This window comes from Rhinolophus ferrumequinum, chromosome 24 (genome assembly GCF_004115265.2).
Source record: "Rhinolophus ferrumequinum isolate MPI-CBG mRhiFer1 chromosome 24, mRhiFer1_v1.p, whole genome shotgun sequence".
In the NCBI taxonomy this organism is placed as follows: domain Eukaryota; kingdom Metazoa; phylum Chordata; class Mammalia; order Chiroptera; family Rhinolophidae; genus Rhinolophus; species Rhinolophus ferrumequinum.
Window position 1 is genome coordinate 21,990,280 of NC_046307.1, and position 25,582 is coordinate 22,015,861.

The 25,582-nt window shown below is 47.9% G+C and overlaps 1 protein-coding gene and 2 non-coding genes across 12 annotated transcripts in view; 1 reads left to right on the plus strand and 2 right to left on the minus strand.

Annotated features, from left to right (window-relative positions):
- Positions 1-24,218, plus strand: part of ARHGEF37 (Rho guanine nucleotide exchange factor 37) — a 50,613-nt gene extending 26,395 nt beyond the window's left edge. For 9 of the 10 annotated variants that reach the window (XM_033095619.1, XM_033095614.1, XM_033095618.1 and 6 more), the window contains 10 exons: positions 4,526-4,673; positions 7,568-7,767; positions 9,543-9,673; positions 10,513-10,617; positions 12,314-12,424; positions 13,111-13,440; positions 15,870-15,998; positions 18,759-18,954; positions 20,429-20,586; positions 21,313-24,218. In XM_033095619.1, the coding sequence (XP_032951510.1) occupies positions 4,526-4,673; positions 7,568-7,767; positions 9,543-9,673; positions 10,513-10,617; positions 12,314-12,424; positions 13,111-13,440; positions 15,870-15,998; positions 18,759-18,954; positions 20,429-20,586; positions 21,313-21,522 (1,718 nt within the window). In that variant the 3' untranslated portion in view covers positions 21,523-24,218. The remainder of the gene's footprint in view (positions 1-4,525; positions 4,674-7,567; positions 7,768-9,542; positions 9,674-10,512; positions 10,618-12,313; positions 12,425-13,110; positions 13,441-15,869; positions 15,999-18,758; positions 18,955-20,428; positions 20,587-21,312) is intronic. The other variant, XM_033095616.1, reaches the window with a different exon arrangement.
- On the minus strand, positions 3,278-3,385 carry LOC117017143 (U6 spliceosomal RNA). Its single transcript, XR_004422020.1, has one exon. It is a non-coding gene; the product is annotated as a U6 spliceosomal RNA (small nuclear RNA).
- TRNAI-AAU (transfer RNA isoleucine (anticodon AAU)) lies at positions 10,099-10,172 on the minus strand. Its single transcript has one exon. It is a non-coding gene; the product is annotated as a tRNA-Ile (tRNA).
- Positions 24,219-25,582: the final 1,364 nt, after the last annotated feature.

The window sequence follows — 25,582 nt, forward strand, 5'->3', positions numbered from 1 at the left end:
CTGGACCAGCATTGGGGAAGGGGTTTGGTCCTGGGCTGGTAATCTTGCTGTGGGAGTCGATGCTGAGAACTGGACCACGCTGGTCTAGGCACCGTCTGATGTGTCCCAAGGGGGGCCTTGTCCAGGTCAGTAGTCCAGCCCACAGGGTCAGCAGGCAGGAGGGCCAGTTGGGCTTCTTGTGGCCCATGGCTGCCCACCTGCCCTTTTGTGGTTAATACATTTCTCTTCACCCTCACCGCTTCCTTCCAGATGGACAACCGAATACTCTTGCCTGAGTATTTGTAGCATCCTTGAACGGCTATTCCCATTACCACTTTTGACCCCTGGTTTGGTCTCAACATAGTGGAGATCTAATAGACTTTATTTTTCAGAGCACTTTTAGGTTTACAGAAAAATTAAGTAGAAAGTACAGAGAGCTCGCATGTACTCCCTCCCCACCCCCAGAGTTTCCCATTATTAATATCTTGCATTAGTATAGTATGTTCATTATAATCGATGAATGAATATTGGTATATTATTAATTAAAGTCTGTAGTATTCTCTGGGTTCACTCTTTGTGTGGGCAGTTATGTAGGTTTAGACTGTTGCATAAGGTCATGTATCCTCTGTTACAGCATCATATGTGCAGTTTCCCTGCTCTAAAAAGTCTCTGTGCTCTGCCTATTCATCCCTCCCCACCCCCAACCCCTGGAGACCATTGATCTTTTTACTGTCTCCATAGTTTTGCTTTTTCCAGGATGTCATGTTGCTGGAATCCTACAGTACGTAGCCTTTACAGTGACTTTTTTTATCAGGCGATATGCATTTAAGGTTCCTCCATGTATTTTCCTGTCTTGAAATCTCATTTTTGTTGTTGTTGTTGTTGTTAAACAACAGAAATTCACTTTCTCACCATTGTGGAGTGTGGAAGTCCAAGAGCAAGATGTTGACAGGCTCGGTTTCTCTTGAGACCTCTCTCCTTGGCGGGTGAATGCTGCCTTCTCCTCCTGTGTCCTCACATGGTCTTTTCTCTGTCTCTCATTTCTTTTTTAAAATCACTGACTGATACTCCATTGTATGAATATAATACAGTGTATTTATCCATTTACCAGCTTGGACGTTTCCAAGTTTTGGCAATTATGAATAAAGCTGGTATAACCTAGTAGGCAGGGTTTTTAAAAATCCTTTCTTAAACTTTTTTGTTGCGGTGGTAAAATATACATAACTTATAAAATTCACCATTGTAACCATGTTTAAGTGTGCAATTCAGTGGCATTAAGTACATTCACATTGTGGTGCCACCATCACCACCATCCATCTCCCAAACTTTATCATCCTAAACTGAAACTTTGTATCCGGTAAAGAATGACCAGTCACTGGTCTACTTCCTGTCTCTGTGAATCTGACTCCTCTAGGGACCTCAGATAAGTGGAATCCTACAGTATTTGTCCTTTTGTATCTGGTTTATTTCACTTAGCATAATGTCTTCAAGGTTCTTTTTACACTTTTTATCTTGAAATAATTTTAGATTTACAGAAAAGTTGCAAAAATAATATAGAGAGCTCCTATATACCGTTCATCCACCTTCCCTTAATTTTAACATCTTACATATCCATGGTGCACGTATTGGAAAAAGGAAATTAACACTCTTTAACTCTAAGACCTTACTGAAATGTTGCCAGTTACTCTTCTTCAGTCTGTGACAGTTCTTCAGTCTCTGTCTGTAGTGACCTTAACGCTTCTGAAGAGTTCAAGTTTATAGACTATCCTTCAATTTGAGGTTTTCAATTATTAAAATTAAAATTACTTTATAAAAGTTTATATAAGAATCTACACTTTATAAATTTGTATTATAATAATTTTTATATTTTGTATGATTTATCGTATTAAAATTATTTTCATTATTAAATTAAGGTTTCACATTTTTGGCAAGAACATCAAAGCCTATGTCATGTCCCCAGTGCATCATATTAGGAGCACGTGATGTCACCATATCTTATTAGAATAACGTTAACTTGGATTCCATTGCTGACAGAAGGTGGTTTTAGAAGGTTTTCCGCTAAAAAGTTATTTCTCCTTTCGTAATGAATAAATATCTTGTGAAGAGAAACGCTGATATTATGCAAATTTTCTGTTTCTTCTCAAACTTTTATCCATTAATTTTAGCATCCATCAATGGTTCTTGCCTACAATTATTGTTATCAGTATTCTGATGGTAGTTTTCTATTTCCCTTATTCCTTCTACATTTATGAATTGTAAGTGTTCTAGAAGAAAGAACTGTCCTTTCTCTCCCATTCATTTCTTTGTTCAATTATTTATTTATATCAGTACAGCCTCATGGATTTTACTTGATTCTATGAGGCAGAAATCAGTACTACCAAGATTGGTTTTCTTGCTTAAATTGTACCAGCTCTGGCCATGAGGAGCTGCTTCAGGTTGGCACCAGGGTCCTTTAATTATGCCTCTGATAACTTCTGTGCACTTTCTTCCTTTCTGACACCACAAGATGTTCCAGGCTCATCTTGTAATTTCCCAGCCTCGTCCTTGGTATCAGCCATTTCTCCTAGGAGCCCTGGTTCCTATCTCTGAAGAATGGTATTTAGACAACCAAGTTCTAGACTAGAGGTGCGTTCATTTCTCCTGGGGTGTCATTGTTCCTAGGCCCTCTCAGCTAACAGCTGGGAAATACATGTTCCTATACTCATACATACATATGCACATATCTATACTTCCTTACATATCTATCCATCTATATTTACATATGTGTATTTAAGCCCATGAGTTCATGCTGATTTCCAATTCCACCAGCAAGATTCATGGGAACCTTCTCCTTTTTCTTATTTGTAACATCTTTCTCTGACAGGGAGAAATGGCTGTCATTATCTACAATATATTTACTTATTTGCTCAAAGTTAGTAGACACCTAAGTAGTTTCAGAGTTACTAACCTGTAAAAATAGTTACATTAGTTTCTTCCTACACCATTCAGTGTGGTTATGGTGAATAACATAAACATTTGTTACAGATTTAGTTTCATTCCTATTGTTTGTATTCTATTTGGGATTCCCCCTCCACATCCTGCTTCATTTTAATTTTATATATATATTATTTTTTAATTTTGTTTTGAGGGGGAAGTATGTTAAATACTACCATGGTTCCAAGAGTCAGTGCTATACCAAAAGGTATATTTAGCAAAGCATTGCTCCCCTGTCATTCCTACTACCCCATCCCATTCCATTATCCTTTCCACCCTGTTCCATCTTCCCCTACAAATACCCCATCTCATAAGTTTCCGATTTAAAAATATGGGACACTTCACAAATTTGCATGTCCTACTTGTGCAAGGACCATGCTAATCTTCTCTGTGTTGTTCTAACGTTAGTGTATGTGCTGCTGAAATTGAGCACTGGAGTGATCCTTTTGAAACAGGAATCAGATCATGTCATCTCTGCTCGGAACCCTCTAGCGGCTTCCTGCTACCATTAGAATACAATTCAAACTCCTTACCGCACCTTACCTCCTCCCTCTGAGGCCCTCCATGATCTGGCTTCAGTTTCCTATTTATTCGCTCTGCTTTGTGCCCTTGCTTACTGTGCTCCAGCCACACCTGCCTTCTTGCTGCTGCCCACAGGTCAGGTGCTCACATGCCTTCGGGCCTTTGTAGTTGTCCTTCCCTAGGTCTGGAATGCCGCTCTCCCCCTAGGAAACATTCTGCATAGAGGTCTTTCCTAAATAGATGTCCTGCCACCCTCTACCTCTTTTTCTGGCTTTGTCTTCATTCCTGGCACTCATCATTACCTGGCGTATGTATTATATTTATTTACTGACTGTCTCTCCCACTAGAAGGTAAGCCCTACAAGGCAAGGGCTCTGTGCTGTTCACAGAGCTTACAAGAGTGCCTGGCACATAGTCAATGAGCAGTTGGTAAATATTTGGTGAATGAAATTTGTGTCAAATGCTTTACGTGAATTATTTCATTTAATCCTCCCCGCAAAATAGGTGGGTACGATTTTTATTCCCGTCTATTGATGGGAAAAGGGAGGTCCGAGGGGTCACCTGCTTGGCCCAGGTTACATGACTGGGAAAGGGTTGGCTGGAGACTTGGTGCTAGTTCTCTCTGAGCCCATGCTTCTAACTTCCGGTGCTGCGCTCTAGTGTGTGTTTGTAAACTGAGGGTTAGTGGTTGCACTTGCCACACACAGTAATTGTAAAGATAGAACATGAATGTATTTTGTAAACTGTAAAGCACTGTCCCAGTCTGAGCATAATCAATAGTATCGCTGTAATTATAGCTACCATTTATTCAGCACTCACAGTGCGCCATCGTTCTGTCACCTAATCCTTACAGCAACCTCCTGAAAGTAAAATGAAACAAATGGAAACTCAGGAAGAGGAGGTAACTTGCCCAAGGTGACAAAGCTGGTTAAGCCTGACAGTCTCACTCTAAAGCTGGAGTACTCTGTTGTCTCACTCACCACTTCCCTGTCCCAAGCGAGGGGACATAGCAGCATGCCTTTGTGAATTCCTTGTTGCTGTCTCACTATCAGGTAACCTATTCTTGGAATCCCAAGAGGAGTTGGAGCGAGTCTATAAGGTGTACTGTGTCACCTACGACCACGCCTTGCAGCTGGTGGAGTCGTACCGGAAGGACCCAGAGCTGCAGCGGGAGATCCAGGACATCATTGCGTCAGTGGTGTGAGTCCAGTGACCAGTGAGCTCCCTGTCCTGCTGCGTTGACATCCAGGTCACGGGCCGTTAAGGTCTCACCTCCATTTGGTGCTGCTCGCACTGCTTCAGGAGTGTCTCAGTCAGAATAGGCTAGACTCTGCTGCAGAAAAACACAGCTCCCAGCTCTCAGTGGCTGTAAACCACAAAGGTTTCTACCTTCCTTTTGCTCCATTGTGGGTCTCTGTGGGGCTCTTTTCATCATCCTCACTCTGGGACTCACTCTGGGACAGCAGCCACCATCTGGAATATTACTAGTAATTGTGGCAAAGGGAAAAAGAGCTGGGGGGTGAGGGTGGGGGGTGGGGATAGGGTGGGGGAGGGTCAGGTCTAATGCTGGTAATCGAATGTTCCAGCCCAGAAATGAGATCTATTGCTTCCCAAAATTCATGGGCCAGAACTAATCCCATAGCTTCATCCAATGACTAGGAGGCCATAGAGTGCTGTCTGCCATGTGTCCAGAGGTGGAACAGCAGAACAAGTTGGTGAACAGCTCTAGTGACTACCATAGGAAGGGCAGTGAGATGGAGGGGAACCATGTGCTGTAAGCGGTAGTGTCAGGAAGCAGGTGTATCACATGGGGAGGCCTCTCTACAGATGGCTGAGGCCCTGCCTCCTGGAAAAGGATCAGGACTGCCTTGGGTGGCATCACAGCCAAAGCTGGCCCCATTGCATTGGGTGCAAGCTTCAGGTAGAGATATGCAGAGAATATTTTTTTTTAATTAAAATTTTGAATGGGTGACATAGTTACATGGTTCAAAAGCTTTAAAAGATCCCAAATTATACAGCAAAAATAAAAATCTTCCCAACCCTGTCCCTTCATCCACCCAATTACTACTCCCACCCCCAAAGTTAAGGTGAGCACTTTTAAATTTTTTATGGATCTTTGCAGAGTTCCTTTATGCATAGACAAACAAGTTCAAATATATACTCTTTAATAGCTTCACAGAGTTCCTTTCCAGGGTAGGTTTATGGTTTATTTAACCATTGCCCCTCTTGGTAGATACTTGGATTGTTCTCAATTTTTCACTGTTCATAAATACAGTTGCTGAATAACTTCTACCTTGCTCGCTGGAGTTGATATTTCTGTGGGTAGTTTTCTAGAGCAGGCTTGATGGAACAAAGGGTTTGTATATTTCACATACTGCCAAACTGCTCTCCCACGAGATCTCACCAATTGATACTCTCGCCAGGAGAATGCAAGAGGGCTTATTTCCTCACACTCACCTAGCGTTGGGTATTATCTTGCAATTGTTTTGCCTGTGTGAAAGGCAGCATACAAATTTTTATCCAAATTACCTTAGAAAGGTTGTACATGTACGAGGCTGCCATCATTCCATAGTGACGCCTTGAGGATTGTGGAACTGTGATGTGATCACTTTGAAGACCCCTGCCCTCGGATTTGTGAGGTGACAGTTGTCCCCAAGAGGCGGTTAGCCCTTTCCCATGGAAAGTAAGCCCAGAGGACAGAGTTTAGCAAATGTCTGGCAATTGTTTCCATCTCCCTTGCCCATGGTCAGCCAAGCGCTAGGAAACCCTTGGTGAGAGCAGATGGTCAGCGTAGGTGTGTCCTGATGGTTGATCCTAGCCCTACCTCCCCACTCCCTGCAGGTGATGAGGGGGCTCCCACCTGCTCTGCCTATTTTTAGCCTCATGGCTCACCTTTCCTGGCCATTTGGTCTGGAGATTTTTTCCTCAGGAAAAAGAGCAAGAGGCTAGGGTATCATGGAGAAGGGGCCAGAGAATGTTCGTGAGCAGCGTTTGTGAGTCTTCTTGGAGGAAGTATGTATGGACATTGAGGTTTGAAACCCTCAGTGGTTTCTTAAAAGGCAGGGCTGAGGGCTACTGGTCACGATCAAGGTAGGACTGTCGGGGATGTCCCACATGCCGTGACTTGGACACTCTTTCTGCAAATTCCAGCCGTCATCAAGAAGGGGATTAGAGAAATAGTTATTCATTCATGCAATAGTGCAACTGGAAGGGACCTTGACACTCCTAAGTCCTGTGTTTTGTTTTTGTTTTTCACCTTTTTTAATGGAAAATTTCAAACCTATAGAAAAATAGAAGAATGTAATGAATAGTTGCATACTCACGACCTGAAATGAACCAGTGTTAATCTTTTGCTGTTTGCTTCATCTGCTTTATGCTAAACTACTTCAAGGAAGATACCAATATTATGACTTTTTCCTCTTAAATAGTTTAAATGCATCTCTAAGCATTAAGTTCCTGTAGTTTTAAAGCTTTTCTTTTTTAAAGCAGCAGAACCATTTTATGAAATGAAATATCCTGCGGATGCCCAATATAGAGAGTGGTGCTTGGGCCATATCCAAGTAGAGATATCAGATAGGCTGTGTGAGTCTGAAGCTGCGGGCAGAAGTTGTAAGTGGAGATTTGGGTTTGGGATGTGTAAGACTAAATGAGGTCGGTAAGAGAGTAGAGGAGAGGAGGGCTTGAGCGCTCCAGCACTGAAGAAAGGACAGCAGAGTTGGCCATGAGAGTGGCGTGTGGAGTACGAGAAGTAGGACAAAGGGTGTCTCTGGGGCCAAAAGAAGAAAATGTTTCGAAAAAGAGGGCATGGTCAGCTGTGTCTGCTGAGTGAGCAAGTAAGCTGAGGGCAGAGCACTGACCATTGGGTTTGGTACAGATGGGGAACCAAGGCCCAGAAAGGGGGTAAGAGAAGGAACAGCGTCTGCCTAACCCTCTAGACCTCACAAATAACAGATGAGGAAACTGAGAACCACAGAAGGAGGTGACTTGCCTGAGATCACTCAATGAGTTCAACAGCAGAGCTGGAACTAGCGCCCAGGCCCCCTGGTGCCCCAAAGGGTGAATTTTATCTGCCTAACACCAGCCTTCTCCCTCAGGCCACAAGCTGGACCCTCAGGCCTCAGTTTCTTACTGATAGTCCCTATACAGAGGATTTCCAAGTACCCACTGCTGCTGCAGAAAATTCTGGAGAACACACTGCCTGATGCCAGTGCCTACCCTGTCCTTCAGAGGGCTACCTCTGCCCTCCAGGACGTGAACAACAACATTAATGAGTACAAGAGGCGCAAGGAAGTGGGTAAGGACTTGGAGAATTTAGAGGATACACCAGTGAGCATACTTCCAGTTATTAAAAAAGCTCATCTCAAATTGGCTTCACCAATAAAGGGGATGCAGTAGCTCATGTCACCACAAGTCCAGAGGTAAGTGGTCTTTAGGTAGGGTTTGATCAAGGTGCTGGCTCAGTTCCCTGTGTTAAGGTCCGGAATTGTCCCCCTCAGACAGACAGAGAACCCGCACAATAATGCAAGTCACACAGCGAGGTTTATTACCAGCCGGCTGGGGTCCCAGTCTCTGCCCGACGCAGCGGGTTTTTAACAAGGACCCCAAACACTTAAAGCCAAGGGGTTATATAGCATTTTCAAGGCCTTCCATAGCTTCTGAGAGTACAAGATAAACTTACAGGACTTACATAGTTTCAAAGAGTATAAGATTTACTACAGGACAAGGAGACCAGGAGTATAAGATAAGCTACAGGACTTCTAGTCTCCATGCTGCAACTGCCCACATCCTGGAATTTTATAATTATGTTGTTTCAGGCTAGGGGCTGTTAACCCTGACCTGAAGATAGCAGTTCACATGCTAACAGTCTCTTACACCTGTAATTCTCAGCTGCTCTTTAGTGTGTGTCAGCTTCATCTTCAGGCTGCCCTCCCTCATAGTAGTAAATGTCTGTTGCTGTTTCAAGACTCACATCTGCATACCACACCCTCCAAGATAAGACAGAGCCTTTCTCCCTTTAGCCATGAAAATTAAATTGGAGTTTCACTCTGATATCACCTGCTTGGGTCATATGCTCACCCTGAACCAATCACCATGGTTAGGGAAATACCATAAGCTGATTGGCCTAGGCTTGGGTTATATATACTTTTCTTTGAACCAATCCCTGTGGCCAGAGGATGGGATTATATGGATTGGTTTATACCATTCAGCACCCACCCCTTGAACTATAAAATGAGATCAATCCCATCCTAACCACATGGCTGGTGTACTGTGAAGGAGAAATGAATACTGGGGAGGCAACGGGCTGTGTGTATACCTTGGCGGGGCGGGGGGGCGGAGGGTGGTAAGTAGAGATCCTGCCTTAGGTTGATAAAACAGAAAGGTTTGGAAAATTTGAAGCAGCGTGCAAAGTAGAGAGAAGCTCATTTGCACACCTGAGGAAGTATAATAGTGATCATTTAGCTCATGGTTATTAAGGGCTGTGACACATTTTTCATTCATTGTTTGATCCTTACAGTAGTCCTCTGAGGTTGGCACTGTCAGCCTCATTTCACAGTCGAGGAAAATGAAAGCTTCAGTCATTTGCTCCAGATCACAGAGCTGGTAAGGGACAGAGCCAGGTTTCAAACTCAGGCCTGGGTAGGCAATCAGTAGAAAGCTCTGAGCCAGGAATGGGAAAGTATGGTCCCAGCCTGGCCAGGCTAACAGCGACTGAGGGACCTCAGGCAAATCACCTCTTGCTTGGGTTCTTGTTTACAAAGTATATTCAGGGTCATCTTATGTAATCCTCCCAGCAGTCCTTCGAGCTGGCCTGCCTCGTTCACAGAGGAAGAACCGGAGGCCCAAGAAGTGGTAACTTATCAAGTCAAGCAGGCAGGAAGCTCTTCAGCCAGGGCTCATACCTCAGAGTGAGGGCCCGGCCCTGTGCTTGTCCTTGGTGACTCGCCCTTCTAATGGGTGTGACCCTGATGTTTGAAAAGAGGGCCCAAGAGGGTGCCTAGCCAGGTGTCAGGGACGCCAACATTTCTGGGTCAGCTTCCATCCCCATGCCCTCCCTCTCTGTTGGTGCAGCCTCCAAGTACAGCAAGGTGGAGCAGCTGACCCTCCGGGAGCGACTGGCCCGCATCAACACACACACCCTATCCAAGAAGACCACTCGGCTGGGCCAGCTGCTGAAACAGGAGGCAGGGCTCGTGCCCCGGGTGAGCCTGAGTGGGAAGAAGGGTCACATCCCAACCATCCCAAGGGGCAAGCAAGACTATGCCATGGGTGCTTCCAGAGATAAGGAAACTGAGGCTAAAGGAGCAAAGTGACGTTTCAGCATTAATAGCCAGGAAGAGGCAGAGTTGGCACCTCACTTGATTCTGAGGAGCCAGAATAGGGCTTTCTCCACTGTACCTTATGCTACTCTCTCTCTGAGGCCTCTTTGCCCAGATAGGAGAAGTAATCGCTGGGTCTGGGCATGGAACCAGCTTTGAATAGTTACCAGTAGCAGCTCAGGTCGATCAAGTACTTACTGTGAACCAGGCATTACTTGATCCACACAATGAAGTAACTGTTTTGTTGGTTTTTTATGAACATTTTTATTTCATTCTTTTTTTTTTTTTAAGGAGGGCGCAGCTCACAGTGGCCCATGCGGGGATCGAACCGGCAACCTTGGTGTTATTAGCACCACGCTCTAACCCACTGAGCTAACCGGCCACCCCTAGGTGGTTTCATTGCTCCTGTTTTGAAGATGAGAGGCTTAGAGTGGGTAGAACACTTGCCCAAGGTCACTCAGCTAGGTAGCAAGTGACCCAGGACTCATATGCTCACGTGGACTCATATGTTCATGTGTCTAATTCTATGGTCGGACTATAAAACCACTAAGCTGCAGTCATTCCTTTAACTGTCCCACTCACCTTTGGGGCTGAAGGAACTGGCTCTGGTGGGCGGGTCTGTGGAAAGGTGGTCCCCCAGTGAAGACTTGGGACTTAGGTACGGGGTGTACACTGCCCCATGTGGATATTCTCAGCCCTCACAAGCATTACTTTACTCTCAGACGGAAGATAAGGAATTTGATGATTTAGAAGAGAGGTTCCAGTGGGTCTCGCTGTGTGTGTCAGAGCTGAAAAACAACGTGGCTGCTTACCTGGATAATCTGGAGGTGAGGATCCTGCAGTTTATAATGGGCAGGGCTGAGCTGGGTTCCCTGGGCAGGGGGTAAGTATTCAGGGCCCGTCGGACAATCTGACAAAGGCACCAGCTGCAGGAACCACCTGGAAAAGGTCATCCAGTGGCTGGCTGCAGGCCAGAAAAGCGCCCATCGGGAAGCTTTCCTTAGCCCATCGGCCATCAGACTGGGGCAGCTTCTGAGCCCATTGAGCTCTCATGGGGTGGGGTTCCCACTGGGCAGGGGCAAAAGTCCCTGGGGGGAGATCCCTCAGACCAGCACCCGGAGCAGGGATGGCATGTCAACTCGGGCCTCAAGGGGCAGGCAGGAAATATTACTGAGTGAAGTGTGCAGGTGGACAAAGCCTAACGTCTATTTATGAGACTTTTTGGTAGTTAAATAAGTCCTAATACCGGGGATTTGAATGACTGAATAAACGAATGAATGAGTAAAATCTAAAGGGGCAGTTATTTCTTGACTCGAAAGTTGTTGCTGTGTGGGTATGTGGGCCCAGTGCAGCCAGTTCTGATTTTAAGGAAAACTAGGAATTCAGACCTTTTGGTGAAATCTCATGTATCCATGTGAAGAACTAATGAAACAAACATTTAAATGTTGTGCAGGCCCAAGAAAATCCATTTCTACACATTGAATGCAGCCCACAGGAATAGCAGGTTGCATTCCCATCGAGCATGTCACTTTTCTTGTGCCAAAATCCCTCTCTCATTCTTGTCATCGATGCTGACTCATTCTATCCACTGTCCCTTTTACGTGGTTTTATTCTTGGTCGTGTCCATTTGCGCAAACCATCTCAGTCAGATGAAATGGGCTGTTTGGATCACTGGACTTGGGGTGGCGTTATCGGAAGTATGTACAAGGAGGGAGGTGGCAGTTTCATATTTCTCTGCGTTGGCACATCTCCCTGCTTGTTCCTGCTCCACCCTCGGAAGGATCTGAGCAATACAAGGAGCTGGAAGGGGAAAACACTCAGAGCCATGTCAGGAACAAGAATGGAGGGGCCTTGGCAGAGAGAACCCGGAGGCACATGAGAGACACTAGCTTTTCAGGAGAGGAAGCATATTTGGAAGCTTGCAGGCTGCGTTTCCCTAGACGCAGGACTTACAGGAGATACAGTGTTGACATGGAATCCCATAGCAAGAAAGTGACTACCTCTGTTAATCCTCTGAGTCCAGGAAAAGCCTCTTTTGCTGGCATGGCTTTAACACAGGCAGAGCCAGTCTTGGGCTGGCAGCCTTCAGCAGGCAATAACACCCAGACAGGACTTAACAACTTTGTATTTATAGCAATCATTCTTACATGCCTATTTATGGCAATTCTTACTGGTTTTCCCTTTATGGTAGTGTCAGAAGGTTGTTTTTGGTTTGTTTGTTTGTTTTAATGCATTGATTTAAATAGGAATGCTTAGTTGATACAAAGAAAAGTATTAATAAAACATGCGGACTATGGATATGGCAAAAAAAAAATCACAAAGGTATGCAAATGTGTGAAGACTGGGTAGTGCTGGAATAGGGAGCAAGATACTGATGTAGTCTAATGAAGAACTTTCGAATCAGCCAAGTTGTCCAAGGATAGAATAGGCTATCCTTGCACAGCAGGTGGGCATATGGTGGAGGGAGATTCAGGTGTGAGATGACCATGACAGGTTGACTGTCTCTCATTTGCCCGGGTCCAGGCTTTCTTCCGCTTCCAGCCACAGGAATGGGATCTGGACATCCCCGGGGGGGCTGTGGTGCAGTACCGCGACCTGGCAAGAGACCTTCAGCTCCACACCTTCCCTGAGTTTGTGAGTGGGACTTCTCCTTGCCTCTTTCTGGGTTGGGCAGGCGACAGAGCCTGTGAGAGTAATATTTAGATGTCAAGCCCTTCGCATGATTGTCACATCCGTATAACCGCCCTGGGTAGTCAACAGGGCAGAAATTATTATTAGTGCATTTTACTGATAAAAATAGCCCCCGCTAATGTTTACTGAGCCTCACTGTCTGCCAGGCACTGGGCTAAGCCCTTTACATTCTTCACCACATTTAATCCGCACGGCATGGCTTACGGAGCAGATACTATTAATAGCCCCATTCCGCAGATGAGAGCTGAGGCTCAGAGAGAGTGACTGCCCAGGTTATTTAGATGGTCAATGGCAAGCTGGGATCTGAGTCCCAAAGGCTATGCTTTTGACCACCCACTCTATACAGAATCTTTTTCAAGGTCTGTGCATAGTAACGATATTAAGAAGTGGCGTATTGAACACCTATTCTGTGCCAGGCACTCTGCTAACCTCATTACTTGCATTGCCCCCATTTTTCAGATGGGTACACTGAGGCCCAGAAAGGTTAGATAACATGTTGGAGGTCGTAGCTAGTCAGTGGGGGTAGGACCGGAGCCCAGGCCTGCCGACCTGGCTACCTAAAGCCCTTTCCCCATTGCCCACCCTCTGCCACCTCTTTCCCGGACTCCCAAGCCTACCTCTCCTCACAGAAGCAGCGGCTGGAAGGCCTGGTATGGCAGCCACTGTGCAGCCTGGCCAAAGCCTTGGCCGGCCCTCAGAACCTGATCAAGAAGCGTCTGGACAAACTACTGGACTTTGAGCGGCTGGAAGAAAAGCTGTTGGAGGTGGGCAGTGTGACCTGCGAGGAGAATGAGGCCCGGCACACGTACCAGGCACTCAACTCCCTGCTAGTGGCTGAGCTCCCGCAGTTTAACCAGCTGGCCATGCAGTGGCTGGGCCAGATCCTGCGTACGTTCATGGCTCTCCAGAGGGACCTTGCAGAGCAAGTGCTGCAGAAGGCAAAGGGCAGCTTGGCCCAGGTAAGGCCTCTGGGACTCAGGCGCCTCTGGGGTATAGCCAGACAAGGCCTCCAAGCCCCTTCCGCTGGGATGAGGTGGAGGTTGGGTTTTCCAGACGGGTCATCGCGTACTTAGGAGGAGGTTGTGGGGACCTTCTGGATATCCTCTTGCCTGTTCTCCCTCCGATAATGGAATCAGACCATGAAAGCAACGATAGAACTGGGACTCCAGGTCATTGCCTGGCTCTGGAACCCAGAAGCAGAGGAGGCTTGGCTGGGAAACTAGCAGACCTTGAAGGGCCGTTCCCTGGAGTGCATTAGAAGTTGGTGGCAGAGACTAGGTAGGTCCCTTGTATGCAGTCAGAGGTAAATGTTCCTGCTCCTATCACTATTTCTAGCAGCCGCCTCCTCGTGGACACTTACTATGTACCTGTTTGGAGCTCCTTCTGTGCATTATCTATCTCACTCCTCAAACAACCTAAGTCTTATTATTATCCTTATTCAAAAGGCCGCTGAGGCACAGAGAGATTAAGCAGTTTTCCCAAGGCCACACAGCTAATAGTGAGATGTGAACCCTGACAATTCAGCTCCAGAGCCTGGGCTCCGGACTGAATGCTCAACAGCCTGTAAGAGGAGCTTGCAAAGAGGGTTACACAAACCTCCAAGTGCAAACTTTGATTTTGCAATTTGGAAAACTGGGATCAATATATGAAAGAATCCTTAGGTGCTTTCATATCCCTCTCTGATGTCAACATCAGAGTTGAGTGGCCTGTGGGTCCAACCTTGAGAGCTGTTTCAGTACTCCTCGTACCACATGGTGCCTTCTGTGCTTCATGTTCCCAGTGCAGCTTTCCCCGTCCAGTTCTTTGCATGAAAACTCCTCTGACGTGTGCCCCCTCCACTGCCTTTCTGGGGCGTAGTCCCACTTTCTGCCTGTAGCCCCATTTCCAACATACCACATTGGTTCCTGAGCATAGACTCCTTCTTGGGTCTGGATGCCCCTCCCCAGGCCTTTCACAGCGTATGTCATGTGATAGGAAGTCCCCAAATGTGTGACAGGCAAACGAGTCTCTCCATGAAGCTTTCAGAATTCCCCTCTCCCAGATGGGAGATTCCATCTCCCCATCCGCTATACTGCAGCAACCGTAGGATGTGCTTCAGCTAAGCCCTTCTGAGAGCCTGCCTTTTGCTGGGGTGATGGATGAAGCTGTTTCTCCTCATTGAAGGGGGTTGGGACTACTGGCGTTTCTCCTTTTTTGCCCTCCCAGCAATTAGTACAGAATTCTGTCTCAGACACTCTTTTTGAATTGAATTAGGCCTGAACCATCTGCAATAAGAAACATTTCTCTTTCCTGAAAGCAGAGGGTAAATCCGATTAGATGATCTTTTCGTTCTCCCGTTCTCCAGTTTTCTCTCCAGGGCTGCCAGACCCCCTTGTATTTAGGCTGGAGCGTGCAGGGCTGGGTAGTGTTACAGGATGCCAGGGGGGAGATCGACTTTATGAAAGCTCAGAAAGAGGGCCTTTCTTGGGTGGTCCTGTAATGTGTAATGTTAGGGCCTTTAGTGATTGATGCCACTTTCCTTGTTGGTAGCCCATGGCCCGTTCACCTGGACCTGTCCTGTGGAGCCTGGGAAAGGCCTGCAGGGAGAACCTCAGTCTGTCTGCATTGGGGGGTGCGGGACAGGCTTTAAATCAGAACCAAGAGCAGGAGAGCAATGGATTTGGTGACAAGCAGACAGGACCCATCTCTGTTCGCTGTGGGGTCTCACTCCCTCCTAGGCTGTCTGATGAGAGTGCAGGAGATGCCTGAGCCTCCGGACGGAGGGTTACTCAGAACGCTTGGGGTTCCAAACCAGCTGAGGTACAAAGAAGAATGTCTGGACATGCATAACTGGGAGGCCACGAGGGGATCAAGCCTGAGGCCCAGCTGCGTACAGTACAGACTATGTCAGGGCTCTGACTTTCACTCCATCCCTAGTTCTGTTTCTCTCCCTGGGATGGCTTTCTTCTCAGGCCGGCCTTTTTGTGCACAGTGGGAAAGATGGCTCCCAATAGCTCCAAGTACTCATCTTTAATCTCAGCACCCTGTCTGCTTGTCACCAAAGGAAGAGTGACCTCTAGTTCCCAGATGTCACGTGCTGCATCTGACGGGAGGTTCCCATTGGTCTTGCTCAGGCCCCCTGTCCAATCCTTGGACCGATCACAGTGGATAGAAGGGACACCACGACTGCCAGCTCTGTGTCCAGAGCCCCATGATGGGCGATTCTGTAGACCATCAGCAAAGGACACTTTCTCACAGGAAAGGGGGGCAGTAGGGAGACAAAAAGGCCAGCTGACCAAGACAAAAAGGCCCATCTTAGCACACCTGGGGCTAGCGTGTGGGCTGCCAGGGGCTCCCTGGTCCCTGTCCCTCGAAGAAGGCTCTGATGACACTGTCTGTCCCCACCCAGCTGCCCCACTGCCAGCTCTCTGAGCCAGCCTTCAGGAAGCTGCTGGAGGATGCACTAGGCCAGGCTGGTCACCAGCTTCGCTCCTTTCAAGAGAACTTCGAGAAAGTGCTGCCACCTCCCACCATACAAGTGAGTGACCCCTTTGCCCCGCAAAGACTGTCCAGTCCATCACCTGCCAGTGGGGCAAGGCTCAATCTCCTATTTCCTCTCCCTTTTCTTTTCCCAGTGTTTCCTGTTACCCACAGAAACACTCTCCTTTTCCCTCTCTTCTTTCTTTCTGTGAGCTGGGAGCTAGGGGTCTGGTGGGATTCACACACCCATACACACATCCTCTTCATGACCACTAAGCATAAGAGCCACACAGAACATACGGGTCGAGAATAAGAAAACTCAAACATTTTCATAGTAAGCGAAATTAGGCACAATAATGGGCAAGTGACATTAACTCCGAAAACCTAGAACTTCTTCCAATTTTTCACCAACATTTACCGTTTCCTCGCCACCTTCTCACTGAACCTGCTTCCAATACCAGCCAGCGTTCAGGATGAATAAAATGTTTGAATAAGAAGTCATTTAAATGTTCTTTGCACTATGGAATTGTGCTTTAATTAAAGTACAGTTGACATACTATATTATGTTAGTGTCAGGGGTAGTCAACATTTGTATACCTTACGATACAATCACCATGATAAGAACATCTGTCACGGCACAAACTTATTATAATATTATTGAGTATATTCCCTGTACTGTACATTGTATTCCCGTGACTTATTTATTTTATAACTAGAAGTCTGTATGCCAAGGAATTTTTAATGGCAAAGGACAGGATTTCAGCCACGATATGGTTTACAAAACTTTGGCTGGCCAAATGCCTTTTTTGGTAAAGTATTTTTATCTAAAATATAAGGAAGAGGTGGGTACCCAGGTAGTGTATGTTTTAAAAGTAACTGAAGTAGCCGAAGGGCAAAGGGGCTCCTCGAATATGACAAACCTGGATTTGAGAAAACTGAAACTGTATTCAATCACATGTGAGATGTGAAGTTAAGGGTCAGGAGACAGCCCCAAGTTTCCCCAGAAGGGAGAAGGGGGCCCAGAGACACACAGAGACAAGTACAGGAGCCCAGCATTGATGGGCAGATACAGGTAGGCTTCACACCTGGCCAGAGTGCAGAGGACGTCCAAGACCATGAGAGAGACATGTCTGTTCCTGGGGCCATAGCTGTCCCCACCACCTCCCCCCACTTAGGCCGCCCCAGCAGAGGTCGCAGTGGGGGAACGGGATGTGTTTGACATAGGCCCTTCAACTTGGGGAGAGGAAGGATGCAGAAAATGAACAGAACTGTTCCTCAAATGAGTCATGGGAACCTCCTCTGTACTTAAAATAACAGTTTTCTTATTGGAAAAGCAATCCATGCTGAGTGTAGAAAAAAGACTGGGGAAAAACAAACCGAAGAAACAAATGGGAACATAACAATCCCAGTGTATGTTGCAAATTGGTAGGAAGAGAAGAGACCCCTTCTCCCCTCTCACCGCCCCGTGCACCCATGATGCACGCGCACACAGCCTCCTCTCCTCTAAATTCCTGACTACTTTGTCTAAGGGTACAGAACCCTCAGAAGTGAGGTGGCCTCCAGGACAGGAGCAATCCTAGTGATATCTTCACACACCGCCCCCGGTCTCCCCCTGGTCCCCCTTCACATGCCTCCCCCACCCCCCGGTCCGTCCAGGGAGTGCCGGTGTTCTCTGCACAGGGAGGGGCTGCCAGACTTGGGGAAGAAGGCATGTGTTTGCTACACCACTGGCTTTTATGCTCAGGTAAATACCTCTGGGCTGGAACAAAAGCTGGCCTGTCTCCACATTTCCATTTAAGGGCCTGTTTGAAACATCAGGTTTTCCTGGTTCTTGATCCTGCCCAGTGAATCCACTGGAGTACGGGTAACAGCACAGTCTGTGCCCACATGTCCCCGAAGGGCACCTCTGTCTACCTCCGTAAACCCAACACCTCCCCACCCAGAAACAACTAACAGTGTAGAACATGGGGAATATATACACATCTATATATGTAATAAGAAAAAGAGACTATATAGTAAATCTATATTCAACATTTTTAGTTTCTTCTTTGTTTTTCAAAAAGGGGACAGTCAACCCTCAGTCCCTTCTCGTTGATTCTTTTGCTGGAAGCAGTGAATGAAGAAACAAAGGTCCTGTCAGGAGATTTTTTTCGATGAGCTTGAAAGCACTGCTGGGAGAATCTTTCTTCCCAACTAGATGGCAGTTTCCATCAGGGCAAAGCTCTCTCCTATGTTTCTGCCACACCATTCACAAGGCTTACCATGCCTTGCAAACAGTAGGTGCTCAATAAATATTTGTGGACTGAAAACAGCATTTCCTTCCTTCACCTGTGTGGGAGGGTCTACCTGTGTCTGTCGTGTGCTGGCTGGCTGAGAGGCCGGATGAGGAAGTCTGGTGCCTGCATGAAGCTCACAGTCTAATGGTGTTGAAAGACCTATGCAAGGCGTTTTCCTGGGGGATAACTTAGCTTGGTCGTATGGGCAGAATTTAGGGCCCTGTCCTGGAGTCCTGTAACTGAGCAATTTTAGAACCCGAATTAGAATTGTAGAAAACCCCAGTAGTTTAGACCTGGAAGGGATTTTAGAGGTTAAAATACAGGTTTCTTCTGAGATGCTTTTGGATACTGAGCATGTGTTTCTCACCCAGTCCAGATACCTGTTGGTGAGGGACTACTGCCCCCATCGGGACGGGCCCATCAGGGATGGGTAGGATGGTGTCTGCCCAGGACTCCTGGCGCTCAGCATGAGGGCAAATACTGGCCCCAGTTTGGACACGCTAACTCAAGCACCTGTATTTCTCTGTCTCTCCTCTTCCCAGCCACTCCTTCCGGGGGCTGAGCGCCAAGTGCAGGCTCTCCTGAGCAAGTATGGCCCAGGAAAGCTGTACCAGGTGACAAGCAACATCAGCGGGGCAGGGACCCTGGACCTGACGCTGCTGCGGGGTCAAATCGTGGCCCTCCTTCAAAACAAGGACACCAAAGGGAACAGCACCCGCTGGCTGGTGGACACCGGGGGTACGTGGGACTTCCTGGACTTGTCCCCTTCGTCTGGGAAAGCCACTAGTGGGGCGACATGGGCACCCTCAGGCGCTCTGGCAGTGCAAATCCAGGATGGGAATGAGCACGGGAAAATGCAGGGCTAAGGGCACAGCCAGCTTAGTGTGGGGCATGAAATGCCAGAAAGAGGAGTTGATTCTTTCATTGCAACATCCGTTATGAAGCACCTACTGTGTGCTGGGCGCTGTGCAAGGAAGACAAGGGCCCTACCTCGAGAACCTCATAGGCCATTGGGGCTGACAGGACTCAGCAACACCCTGAAACATGGTTGACAGAGAAGGGTTGCTTGGATCCCGGCTACGTGGACAGACATCGCAATTCTGGTGTTATCTTGTTCCCTCTGCACGGGTTACACCCTAGGGGTGTGCTGCGCAGGTTTGGGTGCCCCAGTGTAACTGGGCAGGAGGCAAGTGGCAGCACGAATCTAGGAGGAGATCGCCCAGCGCAGTGTGTTCCACACATGGCATGTGAGCCACAGGATGAGGGTTACACAAGATTGTCGGGAGGGGATCTACTGACAGTTTCCCCTCCTTCGGACAGTTTATCATTATGATTGTTTCTTAAGGATTTTAATGTGTATTGGAAAAAATATAAGTGGTACATAAACTCATGATTTTATTCATATTGTAAAGTACAAGAAAAGTTTTAAAAAGTGAGTCTATTAAAAAATTAAGAAGGCAGTACTTAATCCAGCAGAAATCATGATTCACGTTGAAAAACAGCTGAATGGGGGTTCACGCAAGGCCCCCCTGGGGTCAAAGGGACTGGGTGTGGATCCCAACTCTGCCACTTTTCCAATCGCATGATCTGGGAGGTTACGGAGCCTCTCAGAGCTGGGCTGGCTCTCCAGCAAAATGGAAATGACAATACTGACCAGAGGTGATGTGAAGACCAGCTAATCACTGCCAGTTCTGGCACCTAGTGCACTCGCGGGAAGCGGAAGCCATTCATAGCGAGAGCAACCAGAACAGCCCTGGAGTAGTTGTGCCGTGAGAAGGATCTGGGGCCATTGAAGAACAAGGCAATTTTCGCCTCCTGGGAAAGGCTGTCCTGGTGTGAGGCAGCAGCCTGGACCAGGGCTGCCACTAGAGGGGAAGGGGGACGGGTCCCCCTTCCCCTCTAGTGGCAGGAAAGCAGTTTCATCCCAGTCAACGGAAGAACTTTTTCTCTCTGTCAGAGGTGTTCAAAATGGAGTGGGCTGCCTCCACAGGGAATGAGCTCCCTGTCACCGGGGCTGTGCAAGCAGAAGGCAGAGATGGTGCAGGGTTGGGGGTGGGTTTGGGAGGTTCCTAGATGTCCTTTTTGGGCCCTCTGGAGTGCCAACAAGCTGCCTTTGGGACATTGACATTCATAAATGGTGTAGACTTACTCTATCACTGATAGGGATGGAGAACAGGGCCTATAGCCAGATAACGGTCTGCATGTCCTGTAGGACATCGAGGGTACGTGCCAGCTGGGAAACTGGAGCTGTACCATGTCGTCCCTGGTGAGGAGAAGCTCAGAGGGCAGGTGGGGCCTCCAGAGGACGCCCGACACCTAACACCAGAGCCCACCCCAGCCCCCTTCCCCACTGTCTCAACTGGGACCCAGGTGAGTCTGGGGGGAGGGGGAGGCTTGCCTTCTAATGGATACCTAGAATGGGGCTTTGGTTTTCCTCCTGTCCAGAGAGGCCAAACCCTGGGAGGCCAGGGCCTTGCTCAGTGGCCATACCAGTGTCCTGGCCGTGGGTGGGACCTGGAGAAAGGAAGTGCTGATACATGCTGCCACGTGTAGTTAGACACAGAAGGCTGCGGATGGTATGAGTCTATGATATGAAATGTCCATAATCGGTAAATGCGTAGAGACAGAAAGTAAATCAGTGGTTGGCAGGGGCTGGGGGGTGGGGGAATAGGATGTGACTGGTAACTGGTGTGGGTTTTTTGTGGGGGCTGATGAACGTGTTCTGGAATTAGACAGTAGTGATAGTTGTACAGCCTTGTGAACACATTAGAAAAACTACCTGTGTGATTTTGGCTAAGTTCCTTGACTTCTCAGTCTCAATCTCCTAATCCAAAAAATGGGGCCAGTAGAGTTATAGAATTGTGAAAATCAAAACCAGGCAAGGTGCTAGAACAGAGACTGTCACGTAGTAGGTTTTAGTGATGGAAGCAGCAGAAGTAGCCGTTGTTTTCCGCACAAAGGATGCACGTGGGAGGCGACGACTGGCCGGCAATGGGACTGAGTTGGCCGGGAGGCGTCATGATAAATAGCTTCTCCACGTTGGGTCTGTCTGTCTGCCACCCTCACCATTTCTGTGTCACTCCTCGTGTGTTTCAGGTGGTGGCAGTGTACCCCTTTGTGGCCAGAAGCAGCCATGAAGTGAGTCTGCAGGCAGGCCAGCCCGTGACTGTCCTGGAGGCTCAGGACAAGAAGGGGAACCCAGAATGGAGCCTTGTGGAAGTGAACGGACAGAGGGGCTATGTGCCTTCCGGCTTCCTGGCCAGGGCCCCCAGCCCAGCTCCTTGGGGCTGGAGTCTGCCCTCCTAGGGCACCTGCCTTAGCGCCCTGTGGCCAAAGGATGGGGTGGCTTAGAGGCTGTGACCCAAGGAGGGAAGACAAGCTGGGGTGGAAGGAGAGATCAGGCCATGGGGGGGGACGGGCACCCAGAAGGCAGCCAGAAGAGATGGGCGGGACTTGCAGAGTGCCTGGCACGCGTGGGCACGAAAGGCTCTAGCTGGGACCCGTTATGCTATCTTTATAAAGACTTCGTTCCAACCTGAAGTCACCATTCTAGATGGCAGGCCAGGTTGGTAAGGACTTGCCATAGCTAATGGCCAGTCTTATCTGGGCCTGCTTGTGGAGTGGGTCACCCAGGTGAATGTTACCGGTGTGCTGTGTGGTTGCAGTGAGGGGCGCTAGAGAGTCCTGGAACTGCCTGGCCTGACAGTTCACTTTCTACAGTACATGTGGTATCAGGAGGCGCCAGTCATCTTTTACCTCTCCATACTGGGAGCTGAGTTCTCTTGGGCAGTGAACTCCAGAAGCCCTCTCTAGCAGGGGAGCGACGGCTTGTCGGGGCAGTGGAGAGGTTCCCAGGAGACTCTTGCCTGGGCCTGGGAGTGGGTACGACCGAGTCAGAGTTCTGGAATGTGTGTAGGAACATTCAGAGCCTGTTCCAGGGGAGAAGGGATGTTGAGGATGATTAGTTGGGGTGTATGAGGCTGTTGGCAGCAGTTGTACTCTGCTGCTGTGTTCTCGGGATTAGGGGACAAAGGAGCGTGCAAATCACAGCGATGATAGCAGGTGATGACAGGCCTGGTGGGTGGGGGAGATTAGATAATGGCTTAGTTTCCTGTTTCTGGAAGAAGGGGAGCCAGGAGAACCCCCAGTAGTTTCAGGAGGCCGCCGAGGGCCTGGAGGCAACAATGGTCGTGATGTCAGTTGGCTGTGGGACCTTAGACATAGGACACGACTCAGTTCTCCCACCCATAAAGACCTAGCTCACAGGGCTGTGGTGAGAATGGCAGGAAGCTCCTTGCAAATTGTGGAATGTATATACATGTAAATTACCCTCGGTGGCAGGATGTTTGGGACGTGGCCTCAGCATTTGCATCCGTGCTCCACTGCCCATTCCGTACCCATGGCAGACGTCGTTCCTCAACGTGGTGTCCATTCCCACCAGACCAGGCTCTGCTGCAGCAGCCTTCTCAGTACTGTCGTCTAGGGAGCCAAACTCTTGAATTTGGTGAGATCAAACCTATTATCATCCCTTTCTAGAACCTGGAAATGGAAGCCCTTCAAAACAGCGCCTGTTCAAGAAAGACTGACCCATTGGGGCAATTTTGGGTGCAGCTGCTATTGAATGATCATCACTAGGTTGTCACTTTGGGCTAAGATAAATCGCAAGATTCACAGAAGAGCAAAGAGATCCAGTGTGATCTTTAATACAAATGACAAATTTTGGAACCAACCCAAGTTAGAGTGTGTGTAAAAGTAGGTGACAGTTAAGACTTACCTCCAAGACATCTCTGTGTTCTTGTAACTGTAAGTTTTGATGTTTAGAGGGCTTTTAAGAAATATAGACATGTCTGCGTCAGACAGCCTGTAACTCACCTCCTCTGGGCTTGTGAAAGCATGAAGACTGTATAATGCTAGAGAAACTCAGTCCCCATAACCCTTTTCCCAGCCCCAAATTCACTTTACAGATGCTTTTGACTCATTTTCCTTTCCTGCTCAGATTTCTGATACAAATAGGAAGCAGATATTAAAATAAGAAATCCATTTGTGGTTCCACAATACTTACCAAGAGCCTGCGGTGTGCTAGATCCCTACCTAGCTCAGAGTTTCTCAGCGTGGCTCTTTACTGCAGTCACCTGGGCCGCTCTCAAGTATGACTGATGCCAGGACCCCACCTGGAGATTCTGATGTAATTTGGGATGTGGCCTGAGCCTCAGGAGCTCAGAAAGCTCTCCAGAGGCTTAGTGTGTGGCCAGGGTTGGGGACCTCTGCCCATACATGCAGTGGTGGACGAGAGAATTGGGGAATCAGAAATGGCCGCAAGCTATAAGCAGGACATGCCCCATCGCAGCTTTGTGCTAGCTCATGTTTCGAACAGGCAGCTTTAGAGGTGGTTTGAAATGGGACAGCCTATTCTGTCAGGTCCCAGAATGTATATTTATTAAGTGCCATTAAAAGGGACCTGAACAAAATTGGATGTTCCTGTAGGCAGAAGGGAGAAAACTGAAATACACTTGAAACCAAATCTATCTCGTGAAGGAAAGATAAAAATGTATTCAGTAGCACATGGGTTACGGTTTCTTGTGGACCAGGGGATGAGATTAAAAGTCTCTGAAGGGTGAGAAAATGCATATCGAGAAGATGGAGAATGGCCTGAATTTTCTCCAGGGGACTCTGTATAACGTGCCTTTCCCCCCCAAAATGTCTAGAACCATTGTACTGTCTTGTTTATTTCACCGTTAGGCTGTCACATATCGAACCTGCTAAGGTATTTGTCTAGGAACCAAACTTTCAGGAGTTGAAGACTTTCATAGGGGTGCTCCTTGCTTCCGGCAGTGGAATGAGACCTCTTTAAAATTTTGGGCCCAATTTTGGACATGAGGACAAGATTACAATATCAAAGGAAAGATGAGTGAATTTTTAGTTAATATAATGGGCTCCAGCTTGGTGAATAACTGAGGTGAACTACTTGGTGAATAACTGATGTGAATAAAGGACTTCAAAGAAGAAAGCGTCTCTGGAATCTGTGTCACTCTAACCACTGGATAGTCAGATACCCCAGTGTGACATTTGTTCACCGAACACCTGCTACACATAAAAATGGCCCCTCCTTCATCGATGTGTTCATTTAAAGAGTGTCTGCAGCACACCCTTGGTGTCTCTAGGAGTTGGTCTTCACTGCTGCGGATACACAAGGAATCACAGATGGGGGCCCTGTCCTCTTAAAGCCCACCGTCTGGTAAAGGAGACAAGTGAACAGTCAGAGGCAGTGTAAGTGTCAGGAGGGGGCAAGAACAGGTGCCACTGGAGGGTAGGCAAAGGGCCAGCTAAGGAAGATTTCCTGAAAGAAGTGACGTCCAAGCTGAGACCTGATGGGTAACGAGCGTTAGGTGAAGTTGAAAGGGAGGGCATGTGCAAAGGCCCAGTGGTAAGGGCAAGTACTCATAGGATTTGTCGGGGAACAGAAAGGCTGAACAGCTAGAACACAGGGTATCGTGTAGGGGTGGTGGGTGCTGTGAGAGACGGTTTAGAGAGGTCAGCACGGTAAGGAGCTTTGGGTTGTATTCTGAAGGGGGATGGGTAGGGCACTAAAAGGTTTGAAGCAGGGGAGTAACTTGCCCAGAGATTCTATCTTAGGCTGCAAGCTCTGGTTCATCCTGAAATCTCCCTAAGCATCTGTCATGTGCCCCAAGTAATAGATGTTCTATACATATTGCTCAGATAAACATCCCAGGGGATGGGAACATGGAAGCCCTGGCCCTGAGGAATCTCCCAGCTAGCTGGAGAGGCAAGACATACAATCTTCAGGCAGGATACAAGAAGGATATTTGGGGGGTGGGGGGAGGACTGAGGTGGTTAAGGAGCTTTCCTGGAGGAGGAGGGGCAGGTGCTGGCCCACGTTAGGGTTAGGGAAAGCAAAGGGGGAGAGAGGCCTTTACAGGCCTGGGGAGGCAGGGTGGTGGTGTGAAAAGCGGCCGGCACTTGGCTTTGGAAAACCTGAGTTCAAGACCGATTTGACACATAGGCAAGTAGCAAATGCTCTTACCGTGACTTCTGCATGTGAAAGAGTTTGATGAGGGTCCCCCGCCTCCCCTGTCCTCCCCACTCAGCCCCCAAAGTACTCATTGTAGTAGAGTTCTGACTTATCTCAAGGAGTCACTGGCTCCCTCCACCAGGACCTAACTTCTAGTGTAAAGAGTCATGTTAGGGCCTGCGGTGGCAGGGAAGAGACTAATATACCCCGGACTGGGTGGGGTTAAGGAAAGAGCCAGTTTCCACTCCTGGTAACATCGCTAGGAGCTAGGATCTTGAACAATCCATTCACTTAACCTTGCTCATCTGTTTTCTTTTTCTTTCTTTTTTTTTTCTT